The 21,214-nt window shown below is 39.8% G+C and overlaps 1 protein-coding gene across 1 annotated transcript in view; it reads left to right on the top strand.

The window, feature by feature from the left end:
- Col28a1 (collagen type XXVIII alpha 1 chain) overlaps positions 1-21,214 on the top strand; it is a 173,094-nt gene that overhangs the window by 41,450 nt on the left and 110,430 nt on the right. The window contains exons 11-13 of the mRNA XM_021191488.1: positions 10,151-10,219; positions 11,632-11,700; positions 19,787-19,855. Coding sequence (XP_021047147.1) covers positions 10,151-10,219; positions 11,632-11,700; positions 19,787-19,855 — 207 coding nt within the window. The remainder of the gene's footprint in view (positions 1-10,150; positions 10,220-11,631; positions 11,701-19,786; positions 19,856-21,214) is intronic.

Genomic DNA, 21,214 nt, shown 5'->3' with positions numbered 1-21,214 from the left:
CATTGATGGATTTCCTTATATTAAACCATCCCTGCATCCCTGGGATGAAGCCAGTTGGTCATGATGGATGATCATTTTGATGTGTTCTTGAATTTATGCTCCACTATGTTCAACTGTAACTAAACAAAGGTAATGGATGATTTCCCACATCTCTCTGACATTCAATTGAGCCAATATATGTTGATTTAAGGATTAACCACTAAGATAGATGATTTTCTGTCTCATTTTCAGCATAATACTAGATACAGCTTTCTTCTAGTGAAGATGGGAAGAGACAGGAAATAAACATTTGTCTAATGTTAACTGATCTGGTACAAACAGAAAAACAAGACATAAAACTTTCTTTTCATAGTCTCTCAAAACTATGATCTTTGTTTTTTTTTTAAGTAGATAAAAATTTAAAACCAATATCACATAAATTTCTGTCCCTCAGGTATCCACAGTGGTTAGCCATAGATACAGACTATAAATATAGGCACAGACAAAGGCATGCATGCACACCTCAGGTCCTTACTCATATAATTATGTATAAATGCATGTATTTATGTGAGACAGATATTGTTATACAGATATCTTGAATTTCTATGTTTAGATCACCCTCCTGCCTCAGCCGCTCAAGTGCTGGATTATATTAATATGCCTATGTACCTAGCTCAACTCTCATCTTTTAACCTCTTCAAAGTAACACAGTATCTATGCTTTTACTAAGCATTGTCAGCTCTTCTCAAAAAGAACTGATTCTTAAATTGTCCCATGCTTTTGTTCTATATTTATAAAACTATTCCTTGAGAAAACAGAAAACATATAGAAACAAATTTCTGAGCCGGAGAGATGGCTCATTAGATAAGAGGACCAGCTGCTTTTCCAGGAGACCTGGACTCAATTCCCAGTACCCACATAGTAACACACAAATGTAGCTCCAGTTCAGGCGATCTAGTGACTTCTTCTGTACTCTGTGGGCACCATACAGGTATATGATACAGACATACTTGCTAATAAAACACCCATATACATAAAATTAAATTTTTTAATAAAAAAATCTAGTTTCTCTTAGAACATATCCTGAAAGTATGTTGGTGTGGCTCTTTCTAGACTATTTTCTGTAAAAAAATATTGTCTTTAAAAGATGAGACTTTGTCCTTCTCATATGCCCATGGACCCCTCTTCACTGCTGTAGGCATCTATTCAGCCCCTTCTCCAAGGCCACTTAGACCATGTGAAAATTAGGTCATGTATATCATTTCCTTGTTAAAAGTGTATCCTGAGGGGCCAGTGAGATGGCTCAGCAAGGTAAAGGTGCTTTTTAATCCACTTCCTGAGACTCAATGATGAAGTAAATAAACTCAAGCAAGTTGGTTTTTGTTCCCCACATTATTACTATGACATATAAGTGACTGCAATCTTGCTGGGCAGTGGTGGCACACATCTTTAATCCCAGCACTTGGGAGGCAGAGACAGGTGGATTTCTGAGTTCAAGGTCAGCCTGGTCTACAGAGTGAGTTCCAGGACAGCCAGGGTTACACAGAGAAACCCTGTCTTGAAAAAACAAAAACAAAACAAAAAAAGTGACACCCCATCTCTCTTTCACACATACATAGACACACACACACACACACACACACACACACACACACACACCAAATAAAAAATACAAATTTAAAAAGTGAACTCTAGCTTTGAGTCTCTAAGTCACTTAGGCCAGGTGACATCTCTGTGATGAAGTTCTGAGAGCAGAATTTCTGGGTCATGAGAAGGAAGTCTCAATATTTAAAAGAAGCTTGTTTCTTGGGACCATTTGTTTGGAAAATTGTTTTCCAGCCCCTAATTCTGAGATAGTGTCTGTTTTTGTCACTGAGGTGCATTTCCTATATGCAGCAAAATGCTGGGTCCTGTTTACATATCCAGTCTGTTAGTCTATGTCTTTTTATTGGGAGATTGAGTCCATTGATGTTAAGTGATATTGAGGAATAGTGTTGTTGCTTCCTGTTATTTTCGATGTTAGTTTTATGTGTGTGTCTCTCTTCTTCTGGGTTTGTTGAAAGAAGATTGCTTTCTTGCTTTCCCTAGGGTGTAGTTTTCCTCCTCCTATTGGCATTTTTCCATCGACTACCATTTGTAGGGCTGGATTTGTGGAAAGATATTGTGCAAATTGGTTTTGTCATGGAATACTTTGGATTCTCCATCTATGATAATTGAGAGATTTGCTGGGTATAGTAGCCTGGGCTGGCATTTGTGTTCTCTTAGGGTCTGTATGACATCTGCCCAGCATCTTCTAGCTTTCGTAGTCTCTTGTGAGAAGTCTGTTATAATTCTGATAGGTCTACCTTTATATGTTACTTGACATTTTTCCTTTACTGCTTTTAATATTCTTTCTTTGTTTAGTGATTTGGTGTTTTCATTATTATATGATGGGAGGAATTTCTTTTCTGGTCCAATCTATTTGGAGTTCTGTAGGCTTCTTGTATGTTCATGGGCATTTCTTTCTTTAGGTTAGGGAAGTTTTCTTCTATAATTTTGTTGAAGATATTAACTGGCTCTTTAAGTTAGGAATCTTCACTCTCTTCTATAACTATCATCCTTAGATTTGGTCTTCTCATTGTGTCCTGGATTTCCTGGATGTTTTGGGTTAGGAACTTGTTGCATTTTGCGTCTTCTTTGACTGTTGTGTGAAAGTTTTCTATGGTATGTTCTGCACCTGAGATTCTCTCTTCCATCTCTTGTATTCTATGACTCTTGACCTCTTCCCTAGGTTTTTTATCTCCAGGGTTGTCTCCCTTTGTGATTTCTTTATTGTTTCTATTTCCATCTTTTATATCTTGATTGGTTTTGTTCAGTTCCTTTGCCCGTTTGATTGTGTTTTCCTGTAATTCTTTAAGGGATTTTTATGTTTCCTCTTTAAGGGCTTCTACTCATTTACCTGTGTACTCTTGTATTACTTTAAGGGAGTTATTTATGCTCTTCTTAAAATCCTCTATCGTCATCATGAGCTGTGACTTTAAATCAGAGTCTTGCTTTTCTGGTATGTTGGGATATCCAGGGCTTGCTGTGGTGGGAGAACTGGGTTCTGATGTCCCCAAGTAACCTTGGTTTCTGTTGCTTATGTTCTTGCCCTTGCCTCTTGCCATCTGGTTATCTTTGCTGTTAGCTTGTCTTGCAGTCTTTGACAGTGGTTTGTCCCTCCTGCAAGCCTGTGTGTCAGTATTCCTGGGCGACAGGTTCTCTCCAGGAGGAATTTGGGTATGGAGTGCTGTGGCACAGGGTCAGCTCCCTGCACAGACAGAAACTCATGTGTGCGGAACTTTAAGCGAGGAAGAAATTGACAGATCTTGCTGCTGGAAGTGCCACTGGAAGAACCACTACCTCTACCCAAGAGGGAGGCTGGGAGATCAGGCAGGCTGGAGCCAGTCTCTGGCCCCAAGGGACTGAACTTCTGGTGGGGTTTCTGCTCAACAAGCCAGTTGCTTTTTCTGTCTGAGCAGGGATCTGGGGCAGGACACTCTCTGTGCTGCCTTTTCCTGGGGCTGTTCCCTCACTAGTTCTCTTTTAATGCTTTCTTGTGGTGAGTGGTTCTGGCAGTCAACAAAAGTAAAACAGGGGCTACCTAGTCAGTGTTTCAGGTACATTGCTTACACATGTGTGTCGACTTACATGTGTGCTGATTATGGCTGACAGGAAGAAAAGAGAGAGAGGATTAAGTCTGGAATTTTACCTTGTCTGTACTGTTTTGGCAAATTCCAAGCAATTGTGAGTGCAGATTCCTCTGCATGCATTCTCTTACAAAGGCAACATGTCTCATAATGAGTTACACTTTCTTTATCACAGGAATTTTCTAACTCTATGAAGATTGAGTTGGGATTTTGATGGTGATTTCGTTGAATCTGTAGATTGCTTTTGTCAAGATGATCATTTTTACTATATTAATCTTAACAATCCATGAGCATGGGAGATCTTTCCATCTTCTGAGATCTTCTTTCTTTAGAGAATTGAAATTCTAGTCATACATATCTTTCTCTTGCTTAGTCAGAGTCACACCAAGGTATTTTATATTATTTTTGACTATTGTAAAGGATGTCATTTCTCTAATTTCTTTCTCAACCTGTTAATCCTTTGAGTAGAGGAAAACTACTGATTTGTTTGAGTTAATTTTATATCCAGCCACTTTGCTGAAGTTGTCTATCAGCTTTAGGAGTTCTCTGGTGGAATTTTTTGGGGTCACTTAAGTATACTGTCATATCATCTCAAATAGTGATATTTTGAGTTCTTCTTTTCCAATTTGCATCCCTTTTACCTCCTTTTGTTGCCTAATTGCTCTAACTAGAACTTCTAGTACCATATTTAATAGATAGGGCAGCCTTGTCTAGTTCCTGATTTTAGTGGGTTTGCTTTAAGTCTCTCCATTTAGTTTGATGCTGGCTACTGGTTTGCTGTATATTGCTTTTACTATGTCTAGGTATGGGCCTTGAATTCATGATCTTTCCAAGAAACATGAAGGGATGCTGAATTTTGTCAAATGCTCTTTTAGCATCTAATCATGTTTTTTTTTCCCCTTTGATTTTGTTTTTGTAGTAGATTAAATTGATGGATTTCCATTTCTGAACCATCCCTGCATCCCTGGGATGAAGCCTACTTGGTTGAGATGAATGATCACTTTGATGTGTTCTTGGATTCAGATTGGGAGAATTTTATTTAGTATTTTTGCATCGACGTTCATAAGGGAAATCAGTCTGAAGTTCTCTTTCTTTTATTGGTCTTGGTGTGGTTTAGGTATAAGTGTAATTGTGGGTTAATAGAACGAATTGGGTAGTGTTCCTTCTGTTTCTATTTTGTGGAATAGTTTGAAGAATATTGGTATTAGATCTTCTTTGAGGGTCTGATAGAATTTTGCACTAAACCCATCTGGTCCTGGGCTTTTTTTGGTTGGGAGACTTTTAATGACTGGTTCTATTTCTTTAGGGTTCATGGGACTGGTTAGATGGTTTATCTGATCCTGATTTAACGGTGGCACCTGGTATCTATCTAGAAAATTGTCCATTTCATCCAGATTTTCCAATTTTGTTGAGTATAGACTTTTGTAGTAGGATCTGTTGTTTTTTATTTTTTTTTAATTTTTTTCAGTTTCAGTTGTTATGTCTCCTTTTTCATTTCTGATTTTATTAATTTGGATACTGTCTTTGTGCCATCTGGTTAGTCTGGCTAGGGATTTATGTATCTTGTTGATTTTCTCAAAGAACCAGCTCCTGGTTTTGTTGATTCTATGCATAGTACTTTTTGTTTCTATTTGGTTGATTTCAACCCAGATTTTGGTTATTTCCTGCTGTCTACTTCTCTTATGTCCATTTGCTTCTTTTTGTTCTAGAGCTTTCAAGTTTGATGTCAAGCTGGTAGTGTATGCTCTCTCCAGTTTCTTTTTGGAGGCACTTAGAGCTATGAGTTTTCCTCTTAGCACTGTTTTCACTGTGTCCCATAAGTTTTGGTATGATGTTTCTTCATTTTCATTAAATTCTAAAAAGTTTTTAATTTCTTTCTTTCTTTCTTCCTTGACCAAATTATCATTGAGTAGTGTTGTTTAGCTTCCATGTGTATGTGGGATTTCAGTTGTTTTTGTTGGTATTGAAGACCAACCTTAGTCCCTGGCAATCTTATAGGATGTATGGGATTATTTCAATCTTCTTGTATCTATTAAGGCCTATTTTGTGACTGATTGTATGGTCAGTTTTGGAGAAGGTACCATGAGGTGTGGAGAAGAAGGTATATTCTTTTGTTTTAGGATGAAATGTTCTATAAATATCTGTTAAATACGTTTGGTTCATAACTTCTGTTAGTTTCCACTGTGTCTCTGCTTAGTTTCTGTTTCCAGGATCTGTCCATTGCTGAGAGTGGGGTGTTGAAGTCTCTCACTGTTATTTTGTGAGGTGCAATGTGTGCTTTGAGCTTTAGTAAAGTTTCTTTTATGAATGTGGGTGCCTGTCTTAGTCAGGGTTTCTATTCCTGCACAAACATCATGACCAAGAAGCAGGTTGGGGAGAAAAGGGTTTATTCAGCTTACATTTCCACATTGCTGTCCATCACTGAAAGAAGTCAGGACTGGAACTCAAGCAGGTCAGAAGCAGGAGCTGATGCAGAAGCCATGGAGGGATGTTCTTTACTGGCTTGCTTCCCCTGGCTTGCTCATCCTGCTCTCTTATAAACCCAAGATTACTATCCCAGAGATGGCACCACCCACAAGGGGACCTCTCCCCTTGATCACTAATTGAGAAAATGCCTTACAGCTGGATCTCATGGAGGCATTTCCCCAACTGAACCTCCTTTCTGTGTGATAACTCCAGCTTGTGTCAAGTTGACACAAAAGTGCCCAGTACAGTGCCCTTGCATTTGCAGCATAGATGTTCAGAATTGACAGTTCATCTTGGTGGATTTTTCCTTTGATAAATATGAAGTGTCCTTCATTATCTTTTTTTATTAACTTTTGGTTGAAAGTCAATTTTATCCGATATTAGAATGCCTGCTCCAACTTGTTCCTTGAGACCATTTGCTTGGAAAATTGTTTTCCAGACTTTAACTCAGAGGTAGTTTCTGTCTTTGTCACTGAGGTGCATTTCCTGTATGCAGCAAAATGTTGGGTCCTGTTTACCTATCCAGTCTGTTAGTCTATGTCTTTTTATTGGTGAATTGAGTCCATTGATGTTAAGAGATATTAAGCAAAAGTGATTGCTGCTTCCTTTCTTTTTGTTGTTAGAGGTGGAATTATATTTGTGTGGCTATCTTTTTTTGGGTTTGTTGAAAGAAGATTGCTTTTTCTAAGGTATAGTTTTTCTCCTTGTGTTGGTGTTTTACATCTATTATCCTTTGTAGGTCTGGATTTGTGGAAAGATATTGTATAAATTTGCTTTTGTAATGGAGTGTCTTGGTTTCTCCATCTATGGTAATTGAGAGTTTCGTTGGGTACAGTAGCCTGGGCTGGTATTTGTGTTTTCTGTTTGACATCTGCCCAGGATCTTCTGGCTTTCATAGTCTCTGGTGAGAAATCTGGTGGAATTCTGATAGGTCTGCCCTTATTATGTTACTTGACCTTTTTTCCCTACTGTTTTTAATATTCTTTCTTTATTTCAGTGCATTTGGTGTTTTGATTATTATGTGATGGCTGGAATTTAGGAAACATTCTTTAGAGAAAGAAAAATTGCATCTCCAGGACTCTGAGTCTTTTCTTGCTCTCACTTATATTTTGAGAGTAAGAAAAAAGGATTAAAATTTAGTAAAAAATTTTATGTCTGGTATGAAGAGAAAGAGAGAGAACTTTCATGGATAAGAACATGTAAAGTAAGAATGGCCTTTAGCTTCCGGAAGGAAAACATTTAGAGAGAGCATGAGCAACTGTAGCATTTCTAAAGGAAGAAATTCCATTTGATTGAGCTGCCAGCTTGACTTTTCTTGATAGCATGAGCAACAGATGCTGTGAATGCCATCATATGAGTGCCAAAGAACTATGACCTCTGACCCTGATGTTCACATAGACTTCCTTTGTTTTAATTCATTTTGTATCTGGATATGTGTTTTGGGGCGGTTTCTTCTTGTTCTTCTTCCATTTCTCTTTGTACTTGGTCAAAGCCAACAGACTCCTCTAAGGCCATGTCCTTTTTAAGCCAGTATAACATTGCTCTCAGTGCCATCTGTCTCCTCTAAAATCACTAATAAAAATAGTGGAAATCCTTTTGGTTTCCTTAACTTGAGTGAACTCTTGCAAGCATGAAGAGAAATATTTAATATAGATGAAGCCTGACCTTGAACATGAGAGTGGGTAGAAATATTCATTATTATAAATTAATGGGTCATATATACACATAAAATCTTGAAGAAGACATACTAAAATTAATCATACTCAAGTAGAAAATTAATTTTAAACTTTTATATGTATGTTTTAAGATACATGAAATATTTTCCATAATGAAGATGTATTGCTTTGAGAACAGGAACAATTTAGCATTATACAAAAGGCAATTTTGTTCCTTTAATCCATCATTATTTCCCAGGACTAGAGGCCTGAGTCACCAGGTGTTGTGTTTATAAAAAGATAAAAAGAGGGGGAATATGTTCTATGGAGGTGTGGTGAGGTGTGCCTCAGCAGGCCCATGCCAAGGCATCCCTTCCCTCTGAGGGACCAGCCACATGGTGGTATAGTATAGAATTAAGTTTATTAAGGGGCATGGGGAGGGGAGTTAAAAAGATAGTAGAGGCAGAGAAAGACAGAGAGGGGGAGAGAGAGAGAGAGAGAGAGAGAGAGAGAGAGAGAGAGAGAGAAGAGAAGAGAAGAGAAGAGAAGAGAAGAGAAGAGAAGAGAAGAGAAGAGAAGAGAAGAGAAGAGAAGTAGAAGTAGAAGAGTAGAGGCCAGGGATGAGCACGTGGAGAGAGAGGCGTGAAGGGAATGGGGAGAGAGGGGCAAAGGGGCAAGGGGACAGAGAGGGAGCAGGAAGATAAAAGATCAAGAGAGAGAGAGAGAGAGAGAGAGAGAGAGAGAGAGAGAGAGAGAGAGAGAGAAACAGACAGACAGACAGACACAGAGAGAAACAGAGAGAAGGGTGAGGGGGCAAGCAGAGCTTCCTTGCCAGTTAACTGTGGGGCAGAGGCTAACACCAGGGAAGGCACATATGAATGTCAGTAAGCTGAGCTGGACAGCCAGGCCAGGGAGGTAGCCTGTTGTGGGAACTAAAAGGGGGCTGGGGAAGGAGGGGGAGGGAGGATAACCCACATCCAGCCAGAGTTCCTCCTATGCTCTGGGCTGCCAGATGCTTTCCACTCGTCCCTGGGTGGGCATCTAAGCCACTGACCCCACTCGACAGGGCCCCACCCTGACTGGGGCCCTGGGGTGACACCCTGTAGCCCCTGGGTTATGGGAGAGAGGGCTGAGGAGAGAGAGGTCCCCATGCAGGCAAGAGTATGTGCAGCGGGCCTTGAGTCTAGGAGATAGTCTATAGTTTTAGAGCTTTATTATAGAAAGGCAGGGAGAAAGGAGAAAAGGTGGAAAGAGAGAGAGAGAGACCAGCCATGGCCAAGAGGAGAGAAGGGGGAAAAGGAGAGAGAGAGAGAGAGAGAGAGAGAGAGAGAGAGAGAGAGAGAGAGAAAAGAATGGCTAGTAAGAGGGAGAGAGAGGAAGAGAGTGAGAGGAGAGAGGAGAGTAAGAGTAAGGGAGCAAGAGGAGAGAGCGAGGAGGGGCCAAACAGCCCCTCTTAAAGTATGCTGCTATCTTTTCTGTTGCTAGGTAACTGGGGAGGAGTCTAGCCTGAAGGTCAGAAACTTGGGACATTGCCTACATGATTACTAGCCATGCTTCTCTTGTGGGGGCTTAGGGAGCGGTAACTTCAACAGGAGCTAGGGTTCCAGGAAACATGAGAGAACTCCTTCCATCCCATGTAGGTGAATTATCACCACCAGGTCCCAGGGTTCACCATCTAGCCTCAACTGGAAACCAGGCTGTCTTGTGTAGCCCAATGCCCCACAGCCCATCTGGACTCAGGTTTCTCTCCTGATACGAGGAATCATGAGTGATTTGGTATCATCCAGTTCTTGGATGCCTGAGTTTGCGTATTGTCCTGCTACAGAGTGGGCTGTATTACTTGATAATGTTCTCACTTTGAGCAACAGAAACCTTGACTAAATATGACAAAGCTAAATCAATCCATTGTAATAGGGCATCATACTACATATTTAAGAGCAAAATATAGCTTCTTATTGGCTTGAATAGTAAAGGTGAGAGAGTTAGTCATTGGGTAGGATCCAAAATGGGTCTGTCAAAGAACTTGAAATAGATCTGTGGAATGAGTGAAAAGGCTGTATCACGACTTTCATAGGTAAAGACATTTTCTTTCTCTCTTTCTTCCTTTTGTTGTACCTTCCTACAGAAAAACATTTAAAATCACTATGACTGCACGGAGATAAAAAAAAAAAATCTAGGTGGGATCAATTATCACATATCCATTAATATGTTTTCAAATGTATTTAAATTGTATTTAGAAATTAGAGGTAACTGAGGGCAGGCAGGGACTGTATGCTAGACTTTGCAGCTGTTCTCAGGGCTCCTACTGCAGCACTGTATACCTAAGAACTGTTCAGCAAATGCTATGAAGCCGACCTAATGATCCCCTCTTTTCTATTCTAGGGTGAGCCAGGTCCTCCTGGTCCTTATGGTCCCCCAGGAACCCCTGGTATTGGACAGCAAGGTGTTAAGGTAAAGATATTGCTTCTTTGTCCATGGATAAGTATTGATTTATATGGGGCTTGGAAAGTAGGGCATAAACTCTCTTCAGCCCTTTTCTGCAGCAGTTGCATACATTTTGGGTCTTTGGACACTTGCAGCATTCTGGACTGGGACAATTAGCATAAGAATATTCAAGAAACATTTGATTGGATTGGAATTAAAACTTTGTTTCCAAATACACAACCTCTCAAAATGTACAAGTGGTTCTGTTGGGTTTCTTGGGCTTTAAAAACTCACGTGCAAATACACTATTGGGATCTTACCATGTAAACCTTCCACCTGCTCACATTACGTAAGCAGAAACTAGAGGCCCAGAATACTGAGTGACTAAATTCTGGCAGGAAGATTTATAGGGGATTGGTAAGGAGCATCCTGGGATGCTCTGTGTCACACAGAGCATATGAGATAGCAGAGGTACATACTGATTTTAAATGGACTTTCAGGATGATAAGACTTTAATACAGAACTGAAAGGGAGCAGTCCTGACTCAATATGTCTACAAGGGAATCAAGTACCACCATCCACAGCATTTCAGCGATCAGGACATTCAGACTCAAGGGAAGGAGGACCTTCATTTGGGCAAAGCTAGTGGAGAAGCTTCTTCTGGAGGAGAGCAAGTGTGAAACAGAGCCCAGTGAAGGAGCCAGAGAAAGGACCCAAGGAGCTGAAGGGGTCTGCAGCCCCATAGGAGGAACAACAATATGAACCAACCAGTACCCCAGTACCCCAGTATCAGTATCCAGTACCAGTATCCCAGGGACTAAACCACCAACCAAAGAAAACACATGGTGGGACTCATGGCTCTAACTGCATATGTAGCAGAGGATGGCTTACTCAGTCATCAACGGGAGGAGAGGCCCTTGGTCCTGTGAAGGTTCTATGCCCCAGTGTAGGGGAATGCCAGGGCCAGGAAGCAGGAGTGGGTGGGTTCGGGAGCAGTATGGGGGGCGGTAGGAAGGGATAGGGGATTTTCAGAGGGGAAACTAGGAAAAGGGGATAACATTTGAAATGTAAATAAAGAAAATATCTAATAAAAAAAAGGAGAGGTAAAATGGCTAACGCGGGGACAGGGAAGAGGTGACATTTTAGGATAGTGGCAGGGAATAGCACATATTGTATCTTGGCCATCTCAGAAAATTTTTGTCCATTTCCCCATTTCTACACTATCATTTATAAGCACCAGAGATACTGAGTTGCATTTAAACAAGAGCTGGTGAACATTTTCGTTTGCTTTCATTCACATCAGCTTCCTCTGAATGGTTCTTAATGTTCCTGATTATGAAAAGTTTCGCCTATTTATCCCTGTTTAAGTCTCCAGCTCATTTCATATCATCCTATTATTTATTTAAAAACTCACCCTATAACTACTTTTCCTGTCTCAGGGTGAGAGGGGCCAGGAGGGAAGGACAGGAGCACCAGGACCGATTGGCATTGGTGAACCCGGACAGCCAGTAAGTGGCCAAACCTGCACATGCAGTAAAGTAGGAGAGTGTAATTCTTACATGTTTGTTCTGGTAAAAAAAAGAAGCACCCAAGTGACTCTACTGTGTATATTTTTATGTTAAAAAGTCCATTAATAGTCGAAGCATGTAAGAACAAGGTCTGTATTACTTTTTATATTTGAAATAAGGCTATATGTATATATATATATATATATATATATATATATATATATATATGTGTGTGTGTGTGTGTGTGTGTGTGTGTGTGTGTGTGTATGCATACACATATGTGTATGATGTTTTCTATCGGTCTTTCCTCACTGTAATCTCTCATAAGTTTAAAGAGTTCTCAGGTATTAAAGTCCCCTAGGAGGTGATGGATCTCTATTGAGGTCTTCTGTCTATACATGGTAACTGTAGTTCTTAGAACAACGGGGGGCTAGAATCTGAGGCTGAAGATCTTCTCATTACGTAATCTCAGAGAATGCTCTAAAGTTAGGCTTGGTGATGGGACAAAGATAAAGCCTGTTTTATTCCCAGCTTCCACCTTAGGCAGCTTTGAAGTTTGCTATTGTTGGAAATGGAAAAAAGGATTCTGTCACGAGAGCTCTGAAGAGGAAATGAATAAAACATGACTCTTCTGTTATGAAGAACTTCATAACTTCTCAAGTGAGCTTTATTCTGAGCAAAGAACTGAAGCTGCCTCACCAAGGCAGCCACGAAAGCAGCCAGCCACAGCAGAAGCCTCCTTCCTTGGTTTTGCATTGCATAGTGCCTCATGGAATCACTAAAGGAAACAGGTTTCTTTGCAGTACCTGTGAAGTAAACAGCAGGGTATTGTGAGGTTTTGTATTATATGAATGTGTGTGTGTGTGTGTGTGTGTGTGTGTGTGTGTGTGTGTGTGTTGCGCATGATTTCAGGGCTCTAAGGGGCCTGCAGAGGGCATGAGATTCCTTGAAACTGGATTGGAAGGTGTTTGCGACTTGTTCCTGTGTGCGTCTTGGGAACTGAACTGAGGTTTTCTGCTGGAGTCGAAAGAGCTATCTCTCTAACCGCTAATTTGACTTCTTTATAGTCTTGACATGAATTCCTCATTAACATTTCTTCATCTTATTCTAACTAAATTATTTATTAGTGTTATATTTTTCAGTTAACATTTATTTTTACACACACATATACATACTATATATATATATGCATATATGTGTATATGTATACATGTATATATGTGTATATGTACATATGTATATATGTGTATATGTACATATGTATACATATATACATATATGCATGTGTGCATATATATATGTATACATGTATATATGTATATATATATATATATAATTTCTTTTTTTTCTATTTTAGGAAGTGCATTTTTAGTAGCTGTTTTGAGAGAAAGTATATTAACAGTAAGCTCAGTCATTGGCTTACATATTATTTTGTTTTTAAATATTAAATAGTATTATGCATTTACATATTAGATAATCATGTGAACCAACATAAATATTAAATATAAATGGTAAATTTTAAATAATTTAAAAATATTAAAGTTTTAAAAACGTTAACTTTATTATTTGTATGTGTGCAGGCATTCGCATTGACAGAGTAGTTCTCTATTTTCATCATGGGTTCTAGGGATTAAACTCAATTCGTTGGAGTGGGCAGCCATCCTCTGTACCTACTAAGCCTTCTCCCTGGCCAATATCTTCCTAGCGATGACTGAACCTGCATTCCATGTTGATCCCACTCTACACCACCGACAACTATGGCCTTTGAGGTGTTTGCAGTATGTTTCTAACTTTTTAGTAATTTATCCTTTATCCATCCAGTCCACCAGACCTTGCATTGCAAATGGAGGCTTATGCTTGCACCAATCACACAATGACCTTTTTAGCACAGGTCCACTGCTCTCCCCCTGTGGCCTAGGTGGAAATAGCTGCAGGGTCATCTGAGTCCATCTAGGCTGGCACAAACTATTTCACATAACCCTGGGCAAGGCTGTGCCTTCTGGAGCCAGGGGGGGCGGGGTCACTGTGTGATTCTCTCAAGGTGCCTTTAAGTGATGGCTATGGTGGCATAAGGCTAGTGAGGCTGGAGGTTTGATGGGTAAGCCTTTTGTTCTAGGCAGCCAGAGCAGCAAGGGGCCACTATTTGCTAATTAGGGAGTCAAAATGGCCCAACTCTTTAGTGATTTGCTCATTGAAAGGAAATGAGCATCAGGGGTGCTTAAGATCATAAAGAAGTTCTCATTAACTCTAACAGTGATTTAACAGCATAACAGTACATAACACCTGGCCAGGGCCTCAGGGAGCAGGAAACTCTCTTCAGTTTTCATGGTCATAGCCACAGCTTAGAGGCCGATATAGAGTGTTCCTCTGTGTATGACTTGTCCTTCTGTTGGTAGCCGGAACACTTTCACAGTATGGTCACAGCACCCAATGCTTGTGTTCTTCCGTTTGCCAACCCACAGCTATGCAAAATACACTGACCTGACCTTGTGATGGTCTGTGATTCAAGTGGAAAGAGAGATCACAGCAAAGGTGAGGCGAAACCCAGTACAAAGATGTTATATCAAATGTCACAATTTAAAAAAAAAAAAAAAAGAGTTTTGTATTCATTTAGTTTTGTAGTTATTTTGAATTTAGAAGTAGCAGGAAGATTGGAAAAGATTCTACTGAAATCTCTTGGTTTTTGCCTCTTTGCCTGATTATTTCTAATGATCTCGGGCTTGGTACTACCCTTGGTATCTCAGTAATAGAAGTGTGGGAGTAACTGAAGTAACACTTGAGCTCTGATACCTACTGATAGCCCTCCGTGTAATTACCACTAGTGTGGCACTTATCTGGTAAGTATAAGTGACTCATAAAGAGTAAATTGGCCAGGAGCCTTAAGGTAATCTCTTAGTGTGTGCAAGGTTATTCAGAGTGCTTTCAATAAAAATTATGCTCTGAAGTAGAACTCTAATTACTTCCAGGTTAAAAATAAAGTAGATGACACCATTTGGAGACAATGGCCACTTTTTACTATGTGTTCGCACACTTATCTTTAGTGCTTGGTTTTATGAAGGGACGTAATACTATAAATATAATGAGCAATCATATTTTATTTCAGTGTTAATGTCTCCATAAAACTTTTCACTGATGAGACTGCACTAATTAGGTTTCTGCATTATGCATATATTTGGTAAAAGCCAAATAAGTTTGCCATGGTTATAATTGCTTCTCATGGTTTTTACAAAGGACAGTGGGATTGTTTATGGAAGTCTTTCTGTCTTTAAAAGGTGATACACAGGTCTAGGGATGCAGTACCTCAGTTGGTAGAATGCTTGCCTAGCATGCACGAGGCTCTGGATTCTATTCCCAGGACTATATAAACCCTCTGTGGTGGCTCATAGTGTATCTCAGGACTAAAGAAGTAAAGGCAGTAAGATAAGGAGTTCAGGGTCAGGGTCATCCTTGTCTACAGCAATTCAGAGTCAGGTCAGTCTAGGCTATATGAGATCCTATCTAAATGAACACATGCATGAGTTAAAATTAAAAAATAAAATGACAACAATTTACAAATAAAAGTGTTCTTATAAAGTGATAGTGTGCACAGATGGCCTACTAAGCTGAGAGCATCATTTATCTAGTTCAAGTACCTAGTATTTCTCTTCTCTGGTTAATAACCATCTTCTTTCGTGAGTACCTAGCTGAAGGACTGCAGAGCATATTAATGGCATAGAATATTACTCCAGCTTGTGGTGATTAAGCCTTGGATCACTGGTTTTTAAATCACCTCTGTGCCCGTGAGCATTAGCTCTGTCCTCAGGAGTTGGAGAGCAGAGTTTCTCACACTGCCAATGTTCTTGCTTTCACCTTAGCTGACATACTCCAAAAATGTAGAGAAGAGGAAGGAGAACTTGTATTTGTTCTGTTCAGTTTGCCTCTCTCCACACAGTTCAGTGTAAGCCAATCCCCCACAGACTGGATTATGTGCAGACTTCTATAAAAGGACAGGTGAAGCAGTGGTGGGAACCAGATCCAATTTTTTAAATCAATGTAAATCATCCTATACATGCTAGTAAGCATGTATAGGATGATTAATACTTAGGACAGAGTTCAGCATTAGAAAAACTAAACTACTTAAACTCACAACTGTTAATATGTAGTGCCATGTACTGTTGCATCTAAATCCAAAAGTCACTGAAATTAGCTTTTAATGATCACAAAAGACTGTTTACTCTCTGGGACCAGGAGCGGGTCAATCTGCTGTCCTGAACCAGCACTGTTCCTTTTACCTATTGGATATTTGATGTATTAGTCAGTGTTTTGTTGCTGTGATAAAAAACCATTACTAAAGAAGCATGGTGGTGGTTGTGGGTGCTTCAACTTACATGTTACAATCCATCATGAAAAGAAGCAGTGGTGTAAGTTCAACCAGAAACTTGGAGGCAGGAACTCAAACAGACATCATGGAGTGAACACTGCTTACTGTCTTGTTCTCCATGTCTGCTCAGAAATGCTTTCCTATACAACTTGGGACCATCTGCCCAATGGTAGCAACAACCATAGTAGGCAGGGTCCATCACATCAATAATTAATTTTAAAAAACAGCACCCCTGCAGACATGCCTAAAATCTAATATGATGGAAGCAATCTCCCAGTTGAAGTTTCTCTTTATAAATGACTCTAGTTTGTATTAAGTAGACAAAAATTAACGTGCTCAAATGACTCCTTGTCAACTTGACACACAAACACCACTATAAATCTCTGTAGCAGAGACCTAAAAATTGTAGGGGTTGTGCAGATTAAAACAAACAAACAAACAAACAAACCTGATGCCTGGTACCATGTGGTAGGGATGGAGTTAGGAGGCTGCGGGATAAGTTCAGCCTCAGTTGCTATGGAACTCACAGGATTGACAGGTCATGGAAAGAAACTAAGGCTTGGTATTAGGTGGCAGGGTTGGAGTCCCCAAAGAGGCCTGGAGAGGCCATTGGTAAAGGTGAAGCCTCTGTTGCTATGGAGACCATAGTATATTAGAGATGGCGGGACAGTGGCATGAATACTGAGGACAGTGACAGGTGTGGAGTGGAGCTGGCCTGAGCCTAGGAGACATCCGAGTGTGCTATGAGGGCAGAGCTGCTGCCTACGTCCTGTGGAGTCCAGATCACAAGTGGCAAATGTCAGACACAGGTCTACAGGATGTGGACTACACTGCTGAACTTGGTTGTGCTGTGATCTGAGTGTGACCATGCTCTGTCTAGTTCTTCCTTCTTAGAATAAAAAGAGTACGTAACTTATTTTGGATTTTAGAGGAGCCTACCGTTAAAAGATTTTAGAAATCTAAGGAGAACTTGGATTTTAAAAGTGTTATAAAAAGTCTTTTTATAATATTATAAAAAGACTGGGAATTTTAAACGTTGAGAATGTTCTATATTGTGGTAGTAACATGAGCTCTTGAGAACAAAGAATGAAGGAAAGGTTATAGTTTATAGTGATGTGTTTGTATGCCAGGTTGACATGGAGTTAGTAGAGCTGCTTAATTTTTGCCTATTAGACACAAACTGGAGTCATCTAGGAAAAGGGAACCTCAGTTATGAGGTTCCCATTAGATTGGTCGTGGGCGTGTCTGTGGGGGACATTTTCCTAGTTGCTCTCTGAAGTAGGTGTGCTCAGACCACTGCGGGCGGTGTCATCCCTACACAAGTGAGTCTCAGCTATATAAGAAAGGCAGAGGAAACAAAACAAGTCATTTTCTGGTGTGTTTATGCTTCAAGATGGTTTATGCTTCAGTTCCTGCTTTCAGGTTCCTGCCTTGAGCTGACACCATAGCGTTCCTTGATAACGGACTGTAATTTGCAAGTGAAGTATACCTTTCCTCTCCAAATTACTTATGGCAATGAAGTTTTATCACACCAACAGGAATCAAACTAATAGATTTAATAAATGTTTATTGAATGAATGTGTGGGCTCAAATATAGACATTCCTCTTATTTAATGTAATTGTGGTTTTCATTTGTTCTACCATTAGAAAAGAGTTGTTAATGCATTTGTTGTTAAAGTTACTGATATGAACTCGGCACTTCTTAGTTTGCAATCTAGTTTTCATGCTCACTTAAATTTCCCCCCTCTAATTAATTACTTGGCCATTAGAGCAAACTGTCATAGATATTAGACTTTTGATTAAAGTTTGAGAGTTAAAGGCTAGGTTTCCCATAAGCATTGCAATTTAAATTGAATTCCATATTAGCTTTTTCTTTTAATTAAGTCTTTACTAAGTAGGCTATGTATAAATAACAAAGACCAACTTTTAAAATATGCAATATTGGGGGGGGTAGTTTTCAGGATTGGGATAAAGTTAGATGTGTTTTTTGTTTTATAAGATAGGGGCTCTCTCTATAGCTCTTGGTCATATAGACCAGGATAGTCTTGAACTCACAGAGATCCACCTGCCTCAGCCTCCCAAGTATTAAGGTTCAAGGTAACCTCTGTCACACACATTTAATTATTTTCTTAGGTTGTGAATGCATGAGTACATTATGCTGAGTCCTGTCCTGTCACTATTCTTGTGCAGAAAACATTTCTAAAGCTTTTGGCATGGATCCTGGAGATCTGAGTTAAAGCCCTCATGATTGCCCAGCCATTACCTAACCCACTGGCCATCTCTTCAGTGCCTAAAACTAGGAATATTTCAATTTTTATTTATTTTTTGATATATAGTGATTTATTTGCCTGCATGCATGTCTGTGCACCACCTGTGTGCCTGGTTTCCAAGGAGACCAGAAGAGGGCATTGTATCTCCTGAAACTAGAATCACAAACAGTTGTGAGTCACCACGTGGGTACTGGGGATCAAACTAGATCCTCTAGAAGAGAAGCCAGTACTCTTAACTTCTCACCATCTCTCCAGCCCCCAAATAGGAAACTTTCAAAGGTCAAAAAGTTTCTCTCCTCTTGAAAAAGAAAAGAATAAAAAAAGGAGAAAGTTTTGAAACATAATATAAGCTATTTCTTCTAATAGATGGACTGATAATGAGTTCCTGGCCAAGGGAGTTGGCTTGTGATAGATGTCTACTGAATTGCCCACAGGCACCAAAACCAGCACACTGCAAACACAGTCACTCACACCTGTAACCCCAATACTGTTGGGGTGGAGACAAATAGTTCTTGAGGCTCACTGGGTAACCAGCCCAGACAAAAAAGGTCCATGTTCAGTGAGACATTGTGTCTCAGAAAGCACTATGGCGAGCTAAAGAGATGGCCCGGCAGTTAAAAGCATGTGTTGTTCTTGCGGGGACTCTAGTTCAGTTCCCACAACCGATGTCAGATGTCTCACGACCGCCTATATCTTCAGCTCCAGAGGATCCCTGCCCCTGCCACACACATACTAAAATAAAATGCCCAGTTTTGATACAAGCCCCGTCTTTTGGTTTTTAAGTTTTTGGTGAGTGGGTTTTCTGCCAGCCCACTTTGCCCTGCACTTATACTGTGTTCTTTCTTCCCCTGTGAGAAGCCCTCACCACTCCTAGTACCTTCCTTGAAAGGAACCTCAAGGACTTCTTAAAACCACTGAGACTAAATGTCATATCCCCCCTTTAGTGATCTTATGAAGATATATGACTTACGCATAAAATTGTCTCTGAATTCACCCAGCTCCAAAAATAACTCAAGTGTGTCAGGTGAGAAAGTGAGACAGAGGGAAACTGTTAATGCTTCCCACAGGCCCATGAAGAGCTTTCCCTAGGCTCTTCCAATATTTACTCAAGTGAGTAAGTCTCCCTGGGCCTTTCTCCAGACCACGCAGCCCTGGATTTCTTGTCTCATGGGGTGTATTTTCTTACCCTTATTCTGAAGTATCAGCTATTTCCATTTTCCTCTCATTTGAAGACAGCTTGAAGCTTGTTTAGACAGGAGGAATATTGAACCCAGTGAGAACCCTGTTACTCGCAGCTGATCAGTAACATTGTACTCCAAGGATTCTTACTAAGTGAACTGAGACCACAATGTCGCCATGTCTGTGGGAACTAAAATTAACCATTCTCTTCTGCCTCCCCCCCCCAACTCCCATGCTCCTTCCTTTTCTATTTTCCATTCTGTCCTTCCCTAACCAGGGTCCCCGTGGTCCTGAGGGAGCACCAGGAGAGAGGGGCCTACCAGGAGAAGGATTTCCTGGACCGAAGGTAAGAAAAGCTTTTGAACCATTCAAAAAAGTGCTTTGTCTAAAATAGCCACTAAGTGTAAGTCATTAGAAGCTAAGTGTGTTCCTGGCCACTCTCACCCTAAAAGAATATGCAAATTTCCCCAGAACCTGAAAGCACATACACATGAAATTTACAATTATAAAATTAGTAATCAGCAGACTTGCATTCCATATAATTACTATAAGTTAATTAGAAAATTATCTTAGTTTATAAGCACTAAAGCCACATACATTTGGTTTTGGTCCAAAAGTTAAATTGCTGAGTGTAGCTATGGCAACCTCAGGCTCACAGCTTTATTTTACTAAACAGATAAGGAGAGTCTAATACCCCAGGTTTAATAGGATTTCCATAAACACTGTCCAAAAAATAACATTAACACAAAGAACAAGACATTCTGAAAGACCTGCCTTTGACCTGGAGTTGGGAAAGCAGGCTTCCTACTGCTTTCTCTACTCAATGTGTTGGCAGTTCTTTCTGTAACGTCCCCAAATCGCAGGTACTTAGAATTTATGAGCCATTGATAACAGTTTCAATGACTCAGCTCTGTTGTAGTCTGAAAATAGCCACAGACAATGTATAAATGATGGCTGTGGCAGACCAGTAAAACCATATTAACAGAAATAGGCAGTGGGATCTGGTTAGTGGTCTATGGTTGGCCAACCTCTGGGCTTCATTCTGTAGTGTATCTGCCAGAGGCCACATAGGAAACAATTTCCTAAGGTACTTAGGGCCCTATCCACAGAATTTCAGAATAAAACACATACTTGAAATCTTTATTCTAAAATCTTTCTATGAAGCATTCATGTTGAGGTACACACACAATCCTGAGAACCATATACTGCTCTCCGGGTGTTTAAGAACCTCTACAAGTGTCATTTTAAGACACTGAGATCTGAGCTCCCATCTGTAGCCATGTGATCTAGGCATCTCATTCTTACATCTTTCAACCATGACCAACATTTGGTACCCATGAACAACCCACATCTAAAGAGGGGAAAACAGCTAAATCAATAGACACTAAATTGTAAGTGACTGTTGGGTCAAATTTTAAAATTTGTCTTTGTTAAATTTGTTATAAAGTGAAAATAATGTGTTAGATAAAGTGACCTTACTAATGAAATACCTTTGACTATCCAAAGAATCATTCTTAAGAACACGGGTCAATAGTTGTTTATTATTATATTTCAAAAAGTTATAATATGTAGTTTCTTAAATATTTTGGCATCCAGTAGATTAATATTTATGTCTAACATAAGTAATCTGGAAAATTCAATTAGCTAGATTATTTCTCTTTATATTTGCGCATGTTAAAGCAGTGGTGTGTGTGTGTGTGTGTGT

Source organism: Mus pahari, chromosome 2 (genome assembly GCF_900095145.1).
Source record: "Mus pahari chromosome 2, PAHARI_EIJ_v1.1, whole genome shotgun sequence".
NCBI lineage: Eukaryota > Metazoa > Chordata > Mammalia > Rodentia > Muridae > Mus > Mus pahari.
The sequence above is the reverse complement of the archived record's forward strand: the minus strand, read 5'-3'. Positions and strand labels throughout refer to the sequence as shown.